At 34.8% G+C, this 15848-nt stretch overlaps 1 protein-coding gene across 1 annotated transcript in view; it reads left to right on the top strand.

The window, feature by feature from the left end:
• The window catches only part of MARCHF5 (membrane associated ring-CH-type finger 5), a 31447-nt gene extending 17087 nt beyond the window's left edge, over positions 1-14360 (top strand). Inside the window, exons 2-6 of the mRNA XM_085325730.1 lie at positions 393-595; positions 6243-6373; positions 9905-10088; positions 10575-10741; positions 11960-14360. Coding sequence (XP_085181856.1) covers positions 393-595; positions 6243-6373; positions 9905-10088; positions 10575-10741; positions 11960-12076 — 802 coding nt within the window. The 3' untranslated portion in view covers positions 12077-14360. The remainder of the gene's footprint in view (positions 1-392; positions 596-6242; positions 6374-9904; positions 10089-10574; positions 10742-11959) is intronic.
• Positions 14361-15848: the final 1488 nt, after the last annotated feature.

The following is a 15848-nucleotide window of genomic DNA, read 5'->3' as shown; positions in this document are numbered from 1 at the left end:
TCCTACTGGATTTTTTTTTTTAATTAAAAAACTTAGCAAAATACCTAGTGTAAAAGGAGATTCTGATAATACATTTAAAACTTTGTGAATTTTTCATAWGGTCAGTTATTCAGAGACTGAATGCTGTGACCTCAATGTTATTTAAATCACAAAGTTAAATTAGTAATTCAAAATATATTAAAAGCGGTTGTTTACCTGTCTATAGAATTATATTAACACAAAAACAAGATTGTAGTACAAAATATTTCTGTTTACTGTGGTTGAGAACGAATCAAAAAGTATAATTCCATCTAGGTGCAGTTTTTCTAAATATGTCTTCATTCGTGAAAGTTTATTTTAAATGCTTAGAAGTAGCAGCGAATATATGACTTTTTTTTTTCTTGTAATTACAGAAGCTGCTGGGTTTGTTTTGCTACTGATGAGGATGATCGGACAGCAGAGTGGGTGAGACCTTGCAGGTGCAGGGGCTCTACGAAATGGGTTCATCAGACTTGTCTACAGCGATGGGTGGATGAAAAGCAAAGAGGAAATAGTACTGCTAGAGTTGCTTGTCCTCAGTGCAATGCAGAATATTTAATAGTATTTCCAAAGCTAGGTAAGAAATGTACCACTTAAATTTTAAACAAAATATAATGAAATGTTTCTTTATATGGTTCCTACCATTTTCTCTGCTTTCTTGTTGTTGAAAACGTCTCCATTCTGTTTTCCAAACAAAAAAATTTGTTTTGCATGCATCTTGTTGCCTTGATTAGTTATATACTAAAAATTGTTTCACTTCTTAGGTGTATTAGTAAGTCTTAAATGACTGACCTATATTTAAATTTGTGTTTAATGTGAATCTTTTTTCCTTGTTAAGCAGAGGGGGACTTTTGGCAATTGGCACATTAAAACATCTCAGAATTTTTCTGAGCCTGCAGAGAAAGGGTTATCAAAGAAAATTCAGAGGAGGGAACCTTGCTGAGCAAGGTGTTGCATTACCTTACCTGAAACCATATTTTTATTTTGCTTAGGAAGTATTCACAAGTGAATATTGTTCTATATTCAAGAGGTAAGAATATTTATATTTGGTTGTTAGGCAGTGCTCTAGCTCTGTTTGTTAAGGTGGAAAAAAAAGTTGGAGATACTCTTCCAGAATCTACTTACATGAAAAACTGAAGAGGACACTGCACAGCCCATTGCAAATATTTAAAATGGAAATGGCTGTCATTTTTCCAGTGGGGCCCCAATCCATCCTTATTTTCTACAGTATGTATTGATTAGATCAAGAAAATTAAATATTGCTGTGATTTGATTGATTCTCCCTTCTTACATATAAGATGAAATTACTACCATTCTAAGTCCTGGATAATCTTAACTATTAATTAAGCAGAAAATATCGTAAGGATGAATGGGTCAGTTTTCATTCAATACTGATGTTGTTCCTGACTCATCTTTGTATCAGTTCTATATTTTGCTCATGCTGTGAAGTTCTTACCGTAACACAACAACTGGAGACTTAAATTTTCATTAAAACTAAAATAGCACTTACAGTACTGTATAGCAAGTGATTACATTTTTAGGGAATTTCAAAGACTACTTCTTACAGCATGTAATTTTCTGTAATATAATGATTGAAAATACTTTGCACTGTCAGTTCTTTGGGATAGGGCCTTTGTTACTGTAAGGGCTGACACAAGGTGAGAGGAAATTTTATGTGGCTGCTGATGCATATTAACAGGATGGAGCACTGAGTAATGGTAAAGAAAATATGGAACAGTCAATTGGTAATACTTAAGAAAATATAAAACAGCGTGTTAACGTACTACGAAGATATTTATATAGCAATCCACAAGTCTGTTTTGTTGTAAGGATAAACTAGAGAGGAATCTTTATTTTAGATGTAAAGAAGGCTCAGGTGACAGCATTTAGTTTACCTTTGGATAAAATTTGGTTTGATACTTGGACACATCACAATTTGAAGCTGTTTAAAATTTTTACTTTTGTCTTAGGTGAAGTTATGCATTTTATTTTGGCAAAGGGCAAAAGGGGAATCAACAACCATAGTTTGGAGAAGATACATGCGAATAGATAACAACAGGCATTTTTCATTTGAGCTTGTAATTTGTGTCTTATTTTATTTTAGAGATAAAACTCCCAAATGCTAATATTCCTAGCTTCTGAGAAAGCCTAGCATTCTTGCACAGGACTCTTCAGCTTTTGTGTGCAGGCATCTCTGAATCTTTTGGTGTATTTTTCCCTTGTAACACCTTCTGTCTCCATTTTACAGATGAGAGGAGCATAAAAATTATCAAACTTGTGCAAGTGTACTCAGGATATCTGTAAAAGAACAGGGGAATGAATTCATATCTGTCAAACCTCAATCATGAGTTCATGTCCCTTAAGGAAGTGAGACAGCCTTGTCTCTTTTGTGGTAGTTTTTAGTAACCCCAAACTGTCATATCGCAACTTGACTACAAGTTAGTCAAGGTCACATCAGGCAGAATTAGAACAATAAAATGTTTTCAAGCAATCTTGCCAATACTGTCTCTTCATGCTGCAGCAGGTGTACTTTGAAGACAGTATTAGTTGTGCCATTAAAGAAATTGAGTGCTTAAGTAGGGAGGATGAAGCAACTAACCAAGTTTCCAAGTGGTGTCATGGTTCAGAAACTTATTTATATTAAGGCATTTGTACTGTATTGCTGGAACCATTTTTCTAAAAGTAGCTTCTGTGAAGGAGCACTCCCTAACACAGCTTTATTTATGATTATAGTTTTAAAGTAGTATTAACCTGACGAAATACTAACAAATGTGTTTTTAAGTAGTAATGGATTTCTTATTTAACAATTTAAGACAGCCCCTCTAGTGAAGCATGTTATCCTTTTAAAGTTACAATTCCATTTTGAATTTGATAGTGCATATTAATTTTAAGAAACTAGTAGTAACTGTTCTAAATAGGTTTTCTTCTGCTCTAATCTGAGAACTTCTCTTTATTGCATAACAATATTACTGCAATTTTAAAAATAACTGTTTAAAACCTAAGGATCATTATACTTAAGAAAGGAAAGGAAGCTAAGCTTGGCAGAAAAAACTCTTTTCAAGGGCTTACCATATGAAGAATATTTTACATTTCCTTCTTTATCATGTATGTTAATTAGTGATGTTTAATTTCCTGCCTTTTCTTTAGCGCCACTTTAAAAGATAAGGCCGTATTTGCTCTCCTTTCTTGTTGCTTTCTCTCTAAAAGGTAATTTAAAAATTTTGGTGTTGGACCTTTCTTTTTTCTATCTTCTTTCAAAATTATATGCATAATTCTGCAGCTTGCTTGCTTTAATGATTAATATTTGTAGGTGCAGTTTTTTTAGTGTGTTAGACTTCTGCTGTTGCCATATCACTTTACCAAGATGTAAAAAGCAAGCTTCAGTATTCTGAGGCCATTCAGGACACACTGAATAGTAAGTGTTTTTTCTGAATCTTTCTTCACCCTCTTCAAAAGAATCTGCTAAGTTTTTCCAAAGAGTACAACTAAACAACAACTTTTTCAGTGACTGTGAGAACCCTTCAGGATGTGCAAACTACTGTGCACTTAGTACTTGCAGTTATGACCTTGGTGCTACTTTCCACTTATTGATAGATATCTCAGCTCTTTAAGTCTGGAAAGTTAAACAACTGTTACTACAGTTGAACAGCCTGTTCAAGATTTTTTTTTTTTTTTTTTTTGATTAAAGTGTTCCCTCTTTGGGAACTTCTTATTTTTCATGTTTATTCAACAACAGAATGCTCAAGAATAACTTAATCTGTCTAATTAAGCTTTGTTAGTTAGTTAAACTTGCGTTGACTGGCATATTGGAAGCCAAGTGCTGGTGAGGTGTTTATCGTCTTACAAGCCACAAAGGAAGATGTTTTTGGTCCTTAAAACCAGAGCTTTTAGTGAAACAAAGAATGCATATAATACCAGAAGATTGTTACCACAAAGGTAACAAATTTAAAATACATGAATAGTAGGGTAAAAACTGGAAGTTCCAACAGGGTTGAAATAGAGATTATGTTGAACGCTATTCTGTCCAAGTTGTTTAGGGCTGCTCAGCGCAGTCTGATATATAACTTAGCCATGTTTACAACTACTTCTGTCAAGATCACATGTAACTTTTTATAGATGTGTTTAAATTGTAYTCTCTTCAGTTAAGGTGTTAGCAGAAATACCAATAAAAAAGCTGCAATCCTTATATAAGGTCTCTGGATGTTACCACTGTTCACACAAAATGTAAAATCTTACACTTTCCTTTTAAAAAACATTAAACAAGATTGGGGAGTACTTTGCAAGAACACTAATACTGATGAAATGCGGCAGTGAACATTAGCTGTTCTTGTTTGTTTTCAGTGGCTGTCTTGAACTGACCAGAATTGGCTGTTTTGAAAGTATTCCCCCCAGAGCTGGTTTCTTGAAAGGGGAGAGTCAACTAAATCATGAAATGGGARTTGCAATTTGGTCAGCTTGGCTGACAGAGTTAAATTTTCTGAAGACTTTGTGAATTTCAAAGCTTGATAATTGTATGCTAAATGCATAGATACTGATTCGTTTGGTCTAAATGTGATAGTTCAAATAGACAATTAATAGTCTGGGGACCAGGGTGCTAAGTACATACTAGGTATTCAAGGTAGGAATTAAACTGCAGGTGATTTTTGTGTATCTGAAAAATGCCAAAAACAAGTACCTACGTTTTCAGAAAGTGAAAAGACAAAATCTTTGGAACTTAATCTTTTCAGTTCTTGGGCAAGGTCAGAACAAATTTTGAAGGATAGATTAATTGGAGGGCGGGGGAAGTGCGATACAACTCAGGATATTCTTACAAAACAGGTCATAGTACACTAATCTGGTGACTGAAATTCATATAGTATAATTCTTGTGCGTCTAGTATATCGGAACTTTAAGTCATTTAATAATTTAATACAATCTTTTTTTTTTTCCCTCCCCCTTCCTTCCTCCAGGGAAGATTAGGGAGTAGTATATACGAATTCTCACCTGGAGTGGGTAAACTGTGAGAAACCTGGAGGATTAATTACTTAAAGAAGGCTTCAGCCTGCTTTTGAGAAGAGTTTTCATTAATATTTTCATTAATGATTTTGGCAGAAAAAAAGTAGGGGAGAGCTAAGAATAACTATACATATAAATGTATGAGTTTAAAGACAGTCTTTATGTAGTCTTTATGTATGCTTGTCTGCAGCACAATGGCAACACAAGTACACCAGGAGTAGTTATCAACTGTATTTGTTTATTTTCTGACAGTGCGTGTAATAGTTTGTCCTAAGGTATTTGTTGTAAAACATTAAACAAAACTACTTCTTTTTCTGCTGATTTTTAGAAGGGTTTTGTTTGTTATTTTTTGACAAACCTGAAAGTAATAAGGACTGTGATTGTGGTAGCTTGCTTGTTCACTTTGATACATACCTTTCCAACTCTTGGACTACTGGCTTTTGCTTTGCTAGTGCTTTGCTGTCTCTTTTAAACAAAAGATAGGATGCATGAATACCCTTGCTTGCATCTCCTCAAAGCTGGTCAATGTGTCTTAATTTGTGCAAGTCCAGGAATTGCAGCTCTGGAAAGTGCTACTGACCATAAACAAAACAATGAAACTCTCTCACAGAAGGCTGTCAAAGGCACTAAATAATGTCAAGTTATGTTGCTTTTTGTTTTTACCCCCTCCTACAATATTTGAGAGATCGTCCTCTTAAAAATACTGAATGCAGCCTTTTCCAGTGAAAGGAATCTTTCATTTAAATGGTACTTTTTTTTTTTTTTTTTTTTTTGCTGTATAGCAGAATAAAGTTCTAGGGAAAGAATTCTCTCAGATGAAAAAGCTGCTGAAGATCAGCATAATCTACATAATCTTAAACAAAAAAGCAACTAAACTTGATTTTTTTTTTTTTTTCTAGAACAAGGAATTACTAGAGTTAGCCTGATTAGGCCCCTTCTGGTTGCACACATACAAAAGGAAGCCAACTTCAGTGGTATGAATTAGCCAGTGCTGTAACCAGTATATTTATCTTTCAGAAAGATGTTAAAATGAATGAAACAATAGGTAAAAGTAAGTTAAGAATTTAGGCCATTAGCTTCATTAGGCCATTAGTACATTCTCACTTAAACAGCATATGTCAGACTTACGTTTTGCCAAGTTCATGCTTTCTTAACAGAGATACATACTGAGAGCTTTCTTCAGTATGTTTATATTTACMTCTTGAAACTTTACTTCTCCTTTATCATAGGTCCAGTTGTTTACGTTTTGGATCTTGCAGATCGACTGATCTCAAAGGCATGTCCATTTGCTGCAGCTGGAATAATGGTGGGCTCTATCTACTGGACGGCTGTTACATATGGAGCTGTGACAGTGATGCAGGTACACTTATATTCCCTCCTTTTCTAGATCTCTCTCACTACTTCTGAAAATGAGATTTTTTTTTATTTAAAAGTCTATTAGTAACCTTCTTTCTTTTTAAAGGAATATTTTAATATTTAATATTCTCCTAGTTAAAATATGCTTTAGCTGCTTTCAGCATTTTTAGTATAGTTGACAAAAGAATTTGGCAGATGGGTAGAGAAAGCCTTTTACTTTTCACTGATCATACCATATCAGGCAAAGGTCTACAGCTGATGAAGTTCATCACTGCACATAGCACAGCTAGCAATAGTAATAAGCTGGTGAACTATTACCCTACTCTACTGTTAATGGCTAGCCTCTAACCAAGGGAGTATATAATTGTTCAGAACAGACATAAAACCTCTCTCTTGTTTACCTAAGGAAAAAGGTTGCTGCTAACATTCAGAAGGTTGAGACATAATGAATTTTTCACAAGCCTACCATTTTTTTCTTATATAAAGAAAACGTGCATGCTCTGAATGGTGTAACTCGTGCAAAAAAAGCAAGTGCAAAATACTGCATATTAATGGTTAGTTTCTTTTAAGCACTTCATCCCATATGGTCAGTTGAAAGCAAAGAGAAAAAAATCCTACTTCTGTTAATGTAAACTTGCCTTTTAAATATAAAAGTAATGTTGACAGGTGTTAGAGTGTTGTCTATGATGGGATTTGTTCATGGCTTTCTTACTTCAGCTACAAGACAACAGAGTTTTCATAGCTTGTACAGCTAGAAGGACCATACTTATGCCAATTCACTTGTAGATAGAATTAATAAATGCATCTGATTCCATTGCACAAATGTAAAATTTAAATATGCAACCTAGTGCTTATCTATGTAAGTCACTCGGAACTTTTATATTCTTCTTCTCTTGAATTGTGCGGTCCATCCATTTACTACCAGCCACTTCATCTCAAGATTTTGTGCAATTTGATTCTGTTTATACATTTCCTCATAGTGAAAATACATATGATAACCAGTTAAACTGGAGCCCAGCTGAGCTGATTTCTCTCTCTGGTAATAACATGACTGTTGTCAACAGGTTGCATAAAAATCACAGATAATGACTTTTAAGGTCTCCTCCATTCAAATGGATGATTCTCCGAATCACAWACATGGGACTCTTCTTTTTCGTATGTTTTGTTCTTGTTGTGGCCGTTACAGTGACATCCTAGTAAATGCAGAATTTAGCGAAGCATACCAGTCCTTGTCTTTATCTGCTTGCTCACTGCTATACTGAACCTCTATAGGAACCTTTATGACATTTCTGGCTTCCATAGAACTGCATAACCCAATGCAAACATAAGCACCCCCTTCTGTAGCTAATTTAGCTAATTTGCTTTGAAATGAGAATCTGACTTTGAGAAAGGGCAAGTTGTGGATCTACTTGAACAATTGCATGGCTACAACTTCACATTTAGATTAGTTTAGACAGCTGATTAAATCTTAGATATGATGAGTTAGCTATTTTCCTCTGATTTAATATGGTTTTTGATCATATGAATGGTAGTCTGGGTAAGAGGATAATTTATTTGTGCTTACAAGAGGGGAGGTTAATTGAGGGAGGGAAAAGGGATGGAAGTAGAAGAGGAAGAGAGAAGGGAAACTTCCATTCCTTTCCCCCTCAGTTTGCTAGATTTATTATTTCTTCCTGATGCATTTCAGACTCCTTCAGTTGAAGGACCAGAGAGAAAAATAGCACAAAAGCTATTTTTGTAGGTTAAGCTTCAAACAGAGAAAAACAAAATATGAAATTGGCATTGTGTTGTGGCTTCAGTGGTAGGCTAAGCCAGTAACAAATTATATGGGAATGCTGACAGTGTCGAGAGAAATAGTGTTCTAAAGCAGAAAAGACAGGGCAGTCAGGGTGGTTGGGTTTTTTTGTTCTGTTTTGATGAAAGAGGTCTATGAGGAGGAAATGGATAGGACATGAGAATCTAGGGGAGAAGATGGTGAAGAAGCTGGAAGAGAAATGCTGAATATTTGTCTCTGAAGGAATAATCTTTTGGCAACAATATCAGTTATTCACGTTTTTAGAATGTGTGGTAAATAACATCTTCCCATTTTAGAAGAAAAGATGGAAGGTTTTTCATAACAAGGCTAAAATACAGGCTGAAGATACTGTGGTCTGCCACCCTATCTTCTTTCTCACAATCCCACCTATTTATTCCTGGTACCAAGTACTCTCTGTGTGTATGTGTCTTTGTTTTTGTTTTTCTGCTACTGTCGCATTTTCTTACCATCTATTCTAAGTTCTATGCTAGAGAAGACTTGATAGCTTTTTGCATATCTGGGTAAGCAGCAATAAAAGACAATCAAAACACATCAAGAAATCCAATGCCTGACAAATGGAATAATTACTATTTTAGTGGGTTTTGTCTTCATGGATTCTTATGGGAAAAGTCATGAAAGAACCTATTCTTTCCAGAAGTGCTTCTGGGACTGCTAGCATTTAGTGATTCTTACCTTGAGACAAAGCTGGAGGATATCTACCTTTTTTTTATTGTTATCAGCTTGTCAGATTTACTTTTGAGACCTCTTTTAACTATGTATYTAAATATGTGCTTGAATCCAACTTTAACTTACTTGGCCTTCTGAAGTATTAKAATTTTGCCCTCTGCAAGCCTGCCCTATTACTTAAATAGAGCCAAAGAGGATTTAGTCTAATGSTTGGTTTGGCTTCATACAAACCCACTGTGCTTGTTTAAAAAAATTTTTTTTTAAGTACTTTTTTAGTGAAAAAAAATGCACTGTTCTGAAGTAGTTAATATATGCGATTTATAAACTGCAAAGTCTGGGGTTATTTATTTATTTACTTATTTGTTTATCTGTAAAAAGCCAGTAAAAAGGTCTTGGACACATCAGTAATGACCTAGTCTAATCTTTCCTTTAAAACAGTAGCACTAGCCATGTTTGGAAATAAGGTGCAAGTAAAGACATGCTATTATTTCCACTAGAGTGGAAAAAAATATATGTTATTTTCCATCATTTAGAGAACTAAGACATTTTAATAAAGTGATCTCTGCATCAGGTATTTCTAAATAACTAAATTGGTTTTGATTAAAATGTCCTGAGATAATTACTCTCAATTAATCCTTTAAGTAGTAACATCTAAGCATTTTTTTTTTTTGATTGTAGAATTAATCATTCTGAAGTTGCAAGTTTTCCTAGGTGTTTTGGAAACCTTATTTTTATATTTCATATGTTTGAACTTGTAAGTACAGGTGGCACAGAAGCACGAGTATTTTCTTGATCRTAGGGAATTGTATTACAACTACTGACTTGCAAATTAGGGTTGGTAACTCACCAACATTACATTTGATAAGCAATTAAGAAGGCAGAAGAAAAACTGGGTGCACCACGTAAARCAGTAATTTTTATTTTATTTTATTTTAAGTTAAATGCATGGTCAGTCCCAATCAAACCATAAACTTTTAAAAGTGTTTTCTTTGTTTGGTAGTGATCTCTGCTGCATTTGTCAATTACCCAGTAAACTTCTTRCGTATTTACCAGGTTGTGGGTCATAAAGAAGGTCTTGATGTCATGGAGAGAGCTGATCCTTTATTTCTTTTGATTGGACTTCCCACCATCCCAGTCATGCTAATACTGGGCAAGATGATTCGATGGGAAGACTACGTGCTCAGACTGTGGCGCAAATATTCTAATAAACTACAAATTTTGAACAGCATATTTCCAGGTAATGTGATTAAACTTAAAGGGAAGCATCAAGTTTGGGCTTGTGCCTTCAGGAGGTGGGTATAGACAAGTAGTTTTCACCGTTCTTAAGTAAGGGTGGTAATACCTTTTCTCTACTTAATAGTCAGTCTATTTCGATTGTGCTCCTGCAGTACCTAGCTGCAGGGAGGAGAGGCGGATAAATGTGGCTTCAGTTAAGGCTATCAGGCTTCTCCTCTCCTCCCTGCAGATAGGTAGCAATTAGCTGCTACAACATACTGTAGATCATGGCTTTGTGTTTGAAACTGAAAAGGAACACAGTCATTTAATGGAAATAGAATATTTGCTGAGGAGAGGGTTAGTTCTTAAAAAGTAATTAAATTGAGTAACTAAAACAGGCTATTCATATAGAGCAAAGGCTTTTTTTTTTTTTTTTTTTAGTGCTTTCTATATTCCATTTGAGGTAGTGGCTCTGTAATCTTTTCTTCCCCCACCCTCATCCCTTTAGGCATTGGATGCCCTGTTCCTCGTATTCCAGCGGAGGCCAACCCTTTAGCAGATCATGTCTCTGCTACTCGTGTCCTATGTGGAGCTCTAGTTTTCCCCACTATCGCCACGATAGTTGGCAAGCTGATGTTCAGCAGTGTTAATTCAAATTTACAAAGGACAATCTTGGTAAGATTTGGTATTGTTTGTTTCATATGGGGCTATAATATTATAGGAATGTGAAGTCAAGTTTTGTGTGTGTTTGAAGGGAACAAAAGTGAAAAGGAGCATGAATTGAACTAGAATTTAGAGTGGCATTTGATTAATGGTAGGGGTTTTTTTTAAGGTTCCTTATYTTGGCAGCAGACAAGCATCATGTGCATGTGTGAGACTGACCTTTTTTCCCTATGACAAAAACTGATCTCATTTCAGACAAGGTCAGAACCTGCATTTGGTACTGAACTAGTCAGATCTTAACAGTAACTTAAGGGTGATAATGAAGATGAGAAACCAGTCTATTTTAAGAACAACTAGTGCAGGGGAAGACTTTGTTTATATCATTAGCCTTTTCATGTTAGCTTCCGATTACTAGATCTTTGAAAGAATCTACTTTTTATTTTAATAAGGAGGAGAAAAGAAACTCTCGAGAATTTGAATGGAGGGGCAAGAGCAAGGAGAGGAGAAAGTATCTCTTGCTTTGAACACCCACTTGGCTTGCATCCTTGCCAAAAGGAAGCAGCCTGAATTTGATATGGTGGTATCTCTGTTTGTCTTGCTGTCACTTCAGCTCCCTCTTTCAATAACACCGTGTTTTTTACCCCCATCTTTTCCATATGGAACAAATAGTGATATTGCAGCCATTGATGCAGACTAATGGCCTCCTAGTATCTGTATTTTGAAGACTCTAGATAAACATAAAGGTGAAACTTTCTTAAAGAAAGCTTTCTAGTTTACAAAAACAGGTTTTATTTCACTCCACGCTTGCCTTTGGCAAGTGGTCTTTTTCAGTTTGACTGTGTAATGATAATTAATATTCTTTATGCATTGTATAATACTTCCTCAGAGAAGGGGAGAAGAACAGATGCATATCTGCATTTTACTTCTGTTCTTCAAATAGGATAGATTTTGATTTGTAGAATATTTGTCAAACTCCTGAGCAAATAAAGCTTTCAAAAGGATTTATAGACCCAGTATGTAATCCCTTTATGTAACATGAACCTCTTCAATACTGCATTGTGACAGAAAACGTTATGCCCGCGATACTCATTTGGAATTGTCCTAATTAGCTTGGCTTCAAAAGAAATGCTATTTGATCAGAAAATAAACAGTCTTTTACCAGAAATTAAGAAGATAATTTGCAATGATAAACTGAACTGTGCAGGTTTTCAAAATCTCTTTTTATTTCAGGGTGGAATTGCTTTTGTTGCTATAAAAGGAGCTTTTAAAGTTTACTTCAAACAGCAGCAATATTTGCGCCAAGCTCACCGCAAAATTCTAAATTATCCTGAGCAAGAAGGAGCATAAGGCTGTGATCTCCAGATGTACAGATTCACCTAACAGATTTCCTTGCTGTATTGATTCCATCATTATTGCACAGTAGTGGAGAATTATGATAAGTTGCTGCTCTTATTATTTTTTTTCTTTAAATAAATTAAAGCACTATGTTGTGGCAGGGTAAATCCTTTCAGCAACCACTGAACCTAATGTGACTTGTTGGTTCACATTTGTGACAATGTGACTTGTTTCCATTATTTTGAAGTATTTCTGTTGGGCAACAGGCTTCTGAATTATTTTCTTTGAGCCAAAATGCTGAATGAAAAGAAAAAGCATCAACTATAGAGAACAAAAAYATATTAAATTGTGTAGTTAATTGAAAATGTAGGCTATATTCAAATGCCTTTCCTATACTGTGTTTTCATACCCAGGCAATCCAGTTCATCACTTGATACCAGTGATGTTTTTGAAAGGAAACATGAGTCATTGCCAAGGATAAGTAATTGTGGGTTATCAGTCAATAAAGATTTCTTTTTTTTTTTTTTCTCCTCCCTTGATGTGAAGAAGAGTGTAAAATATTCAAATGACAGGCCAGAGGGGCAGAAGATGGATCACTTTTTAGAGGACCCATGTATGTCAACTTCAGCCACATATGTACTAGGTTTTGAAATTAGCATGGCTTCTATCTAGGTGATTATTTTATTACTGTCCAGTTGTATGTTAAGCAGTGCCTAGTATTACTTTCTCCTGGCTCTTTGTTGTTTTGTAACTGGTACTGGATAGCATTTCTTTCCCCCATTCACAGCAAAGTAATTACATGGGACAGTGAATTTCAGCCACTCAGTTTGTAATTAGTTTGGTATTAGAGCAGATGTTTTGTAATTGCAATTATATTTGCTATTCCTTGTGATTATGTAAGTATTTGTACAAGTAAAAATAGCAGAAATTTAAGTAAACAACATCAGACACTAAAGCTGTATTTAAACTGACAGACTAGGGCATCCTTGTAAACTTCCAGACCTGGGTGCATTACTCAGCTCTGTATCAGAACTAGACTCTTCTCTGCCATGCCTGCAGCTCTATTGGAAGGAAATAAATCCAGGTACATTGGCTAGAGGGTGCTACACTACACTTTCAGGTCTCTAATTTGAGCATAGTTATTTCTGCAGGCTAGACAATTTAAAGACAACCTGGCTCCATTCTGTAAAGGACTAAAGGATAGATGTTAAATGTGTAATAACCTAAGTTAATTTATTTATACAGTAAGCTTTACTGTTACAATATGTGCAGAGTAACCTGCTGAGGGAGACATTAGCACTTCAGTTATTTGACATATTCATCAACTTCAACAGAAATAAACTACAAGAAGCTAAATTTTGACAAACATAATGTAGCTATTTAATAGTCATACCAGACTTAACCTAGTTTTAGTACTTGACGTTCTTGCTTTAATGACCACCTTGTTTGTTTTTTCCTCAAAGTTCTTTTTTTTTCTTTTTTTTTTTTTTTTTTTTTTTTTTTTTTTTTTTTTTTTTCTTGTTCGTGTTAGTATGTCAGATGCATGGAGAAAGGTAAAAATTATATCTTAGTGGAATTATTCATAAGTAAACATTGCTTTTCACCAGAAATGAAGTAAGTGCAGAGTGGACTTCATATTTGATTGCAATAATGTATGTTAGTGACATTCAAACTATGGTACCTTTTCTATGGTATGTTTATCTTAGCTACTGCGATGTAATATTTTAGAATTGTATAAAAATGTATATAATTGCCAACTAGTATTCAAAATTACAAGTATTGAAAATTATACATTCATATCAAATACTTTGAGGTTCTTGCTATAATTGAAGAATTACTATAATCTTGTAAGTCTACTGATTATATTTGTCTTAGAGTGGGCTGACTTTTATATTAAATCTTTAAATAGAGAACAGCAACCTCTGAAAGTTGCTGCTTTCTGTAAGATAGTCTTGAAACAATGTAATTCTGTTTTTCTTACAGAATTCCTCATTTGGAGAACATCTTTTCAGTGGTCTTCACTGTATATATTTCCAACCAATTTATTACTGTTTTTTAAAGTCTCATGAAGAATTGAATGGTGCAAATTAGTGGGTTTGAAACTTGTTCAATGGGAAAGCTCATTGTCTTCTCTAAAAATTGAAGCTATTGTAAAATATAATTACAAAAATACTGTATGAATTATAAAACAATTTAAACTGAGTGAGAGAAGGTCATTACTATGTTGTAAATCTTGTTTTTAGTATTGCAAACTATAGTCATGTTGAATTAGGTTGAATAAATATTTTTTACATTCCTTAGTGTATTTTGTCAGTTGAGCAAAAGCAAAACTACGGAAAAGAATGCTTCATTTTAACACATATCTAAGGATTTATATAATCAATTCTGTGTTGATAGCCAAAATATTTGGGGGATAAAGGAGAAACTATTTTAAGTCTTTAAGCTCACACTTATACTTTTTCCCCTGTAGTGATCAATAAATGATGTAGGGAAATGCATTTCTCAAACACTGTCATTTAAAGCAAAACAACTGTTGTAATATGAAAGACTTCTGATATTACAAAGCTGGGATTGGGTGTTACTACATATCTCTGGGTTGGCTGATGTGCAGAATTTACTTGGAGACTACCTCGATCCCTTTTCATTGAGGACGATGATACTGGCTACAGGAAGTATTTGTTAATGGTTAATCCATGTCCCATTACTTCTAGAGCAAGGAATAGTAAATGTTCTCCAGCATTTCTCAGTATACATTCGTATAGGTAACTTGGTTTCTGGTAGCCTTCAGCAATTACGTACAAACTCTCTGATTTCTAATTCTGTAATCAGATGGGATGCGCCTCCCCTCCTCCATCTTAAAACTCTTAAATTTAGATGGAACTCTTAAGTATTTTTTTATGCTTTTTAAAACTAGTAGTTCTTTACTTCCTCCATTCTCTTTCCTGAAAAAAAACTCTTAACTGGAACTGGACTTGAGTTACTTGGTATGCATTATACAGATTCCCACCTCATCTGTAGTTATTTCTTAAAAGTTAGCTGTCTCTTGGTTATTGGGGAAGGATCAAACTATCTATTCAAGGCTTTAGTCGTGGAAGGCCATTGGAGTAGTTCTGTGCGCGTATTTAAAGATACACTTAGATCTCATTGACCTCGGTCAGAATTACCTATCTTTGAGGACGCAGTTTTGACTAGACCTTCAGTTGCCTAATGCTTACGGTGGCTGCTGTGAGGTTTCCCTTTCCCTAAACACACGCTGTGGGACTTGGACAAGTGCTAGTTTGTGGAATAGGTRTTTGAAGCTCCAGATTCCTGGAGTAGCTTTTTATTAGCTTCTTTTTAAAAAAGACTTTTTATCCAAACAAATATCCTGTTTATATATAATGATTTTTACTGATGGASATAACAACTGGGAGACATAAAAGTACAAAAGTCATTGATCTATTTACTGTTACACCAGTAATCTTGCTTGCGGAACCCTGCATTCAATGTTCAACCTCTGTGCCACCATCTATTCAGGTTTTCTTTCTTGAATAACTAGGTCAAACTTGTTTAATGCATCACTGAGTATGTCCTGCTATCTGTCTTTATCAAAATGCAGTGCTACCACTTTGTACTTTCCATTTTAAAGTACAAATGCCAGTTGCACTAACATGCCTGGTTTTGTAATTCTCTTCTAGTTTGCAGCTGCTGTTTTTAAAGCATGTTGGGGTGTGGGGGTTGCTGGAGAGAAGAAAAATGAGATCTGATCACAAGTCAAAGCTAAGAAAGTCTGAAAAATGATCTA

This window comes from Rhea americana, unplaced genomic scaffold, assembly GCF_003343005.1.
Source record: "Rhea americana isolate MKP2758 unplaced genomic scaffold, rheAme1 scaffold_122, whole genome shotgun sequence".
In the NCBI taxonomy this organism is placed as follows: Eukaryota; Metazoa; Chordata; class Aves; order Rheiformes; family Rheidae; genus Rhea; species Rhea americana.
This window is presented reverse-complemented; position numbering and strand designations above follow the sequence as displayed.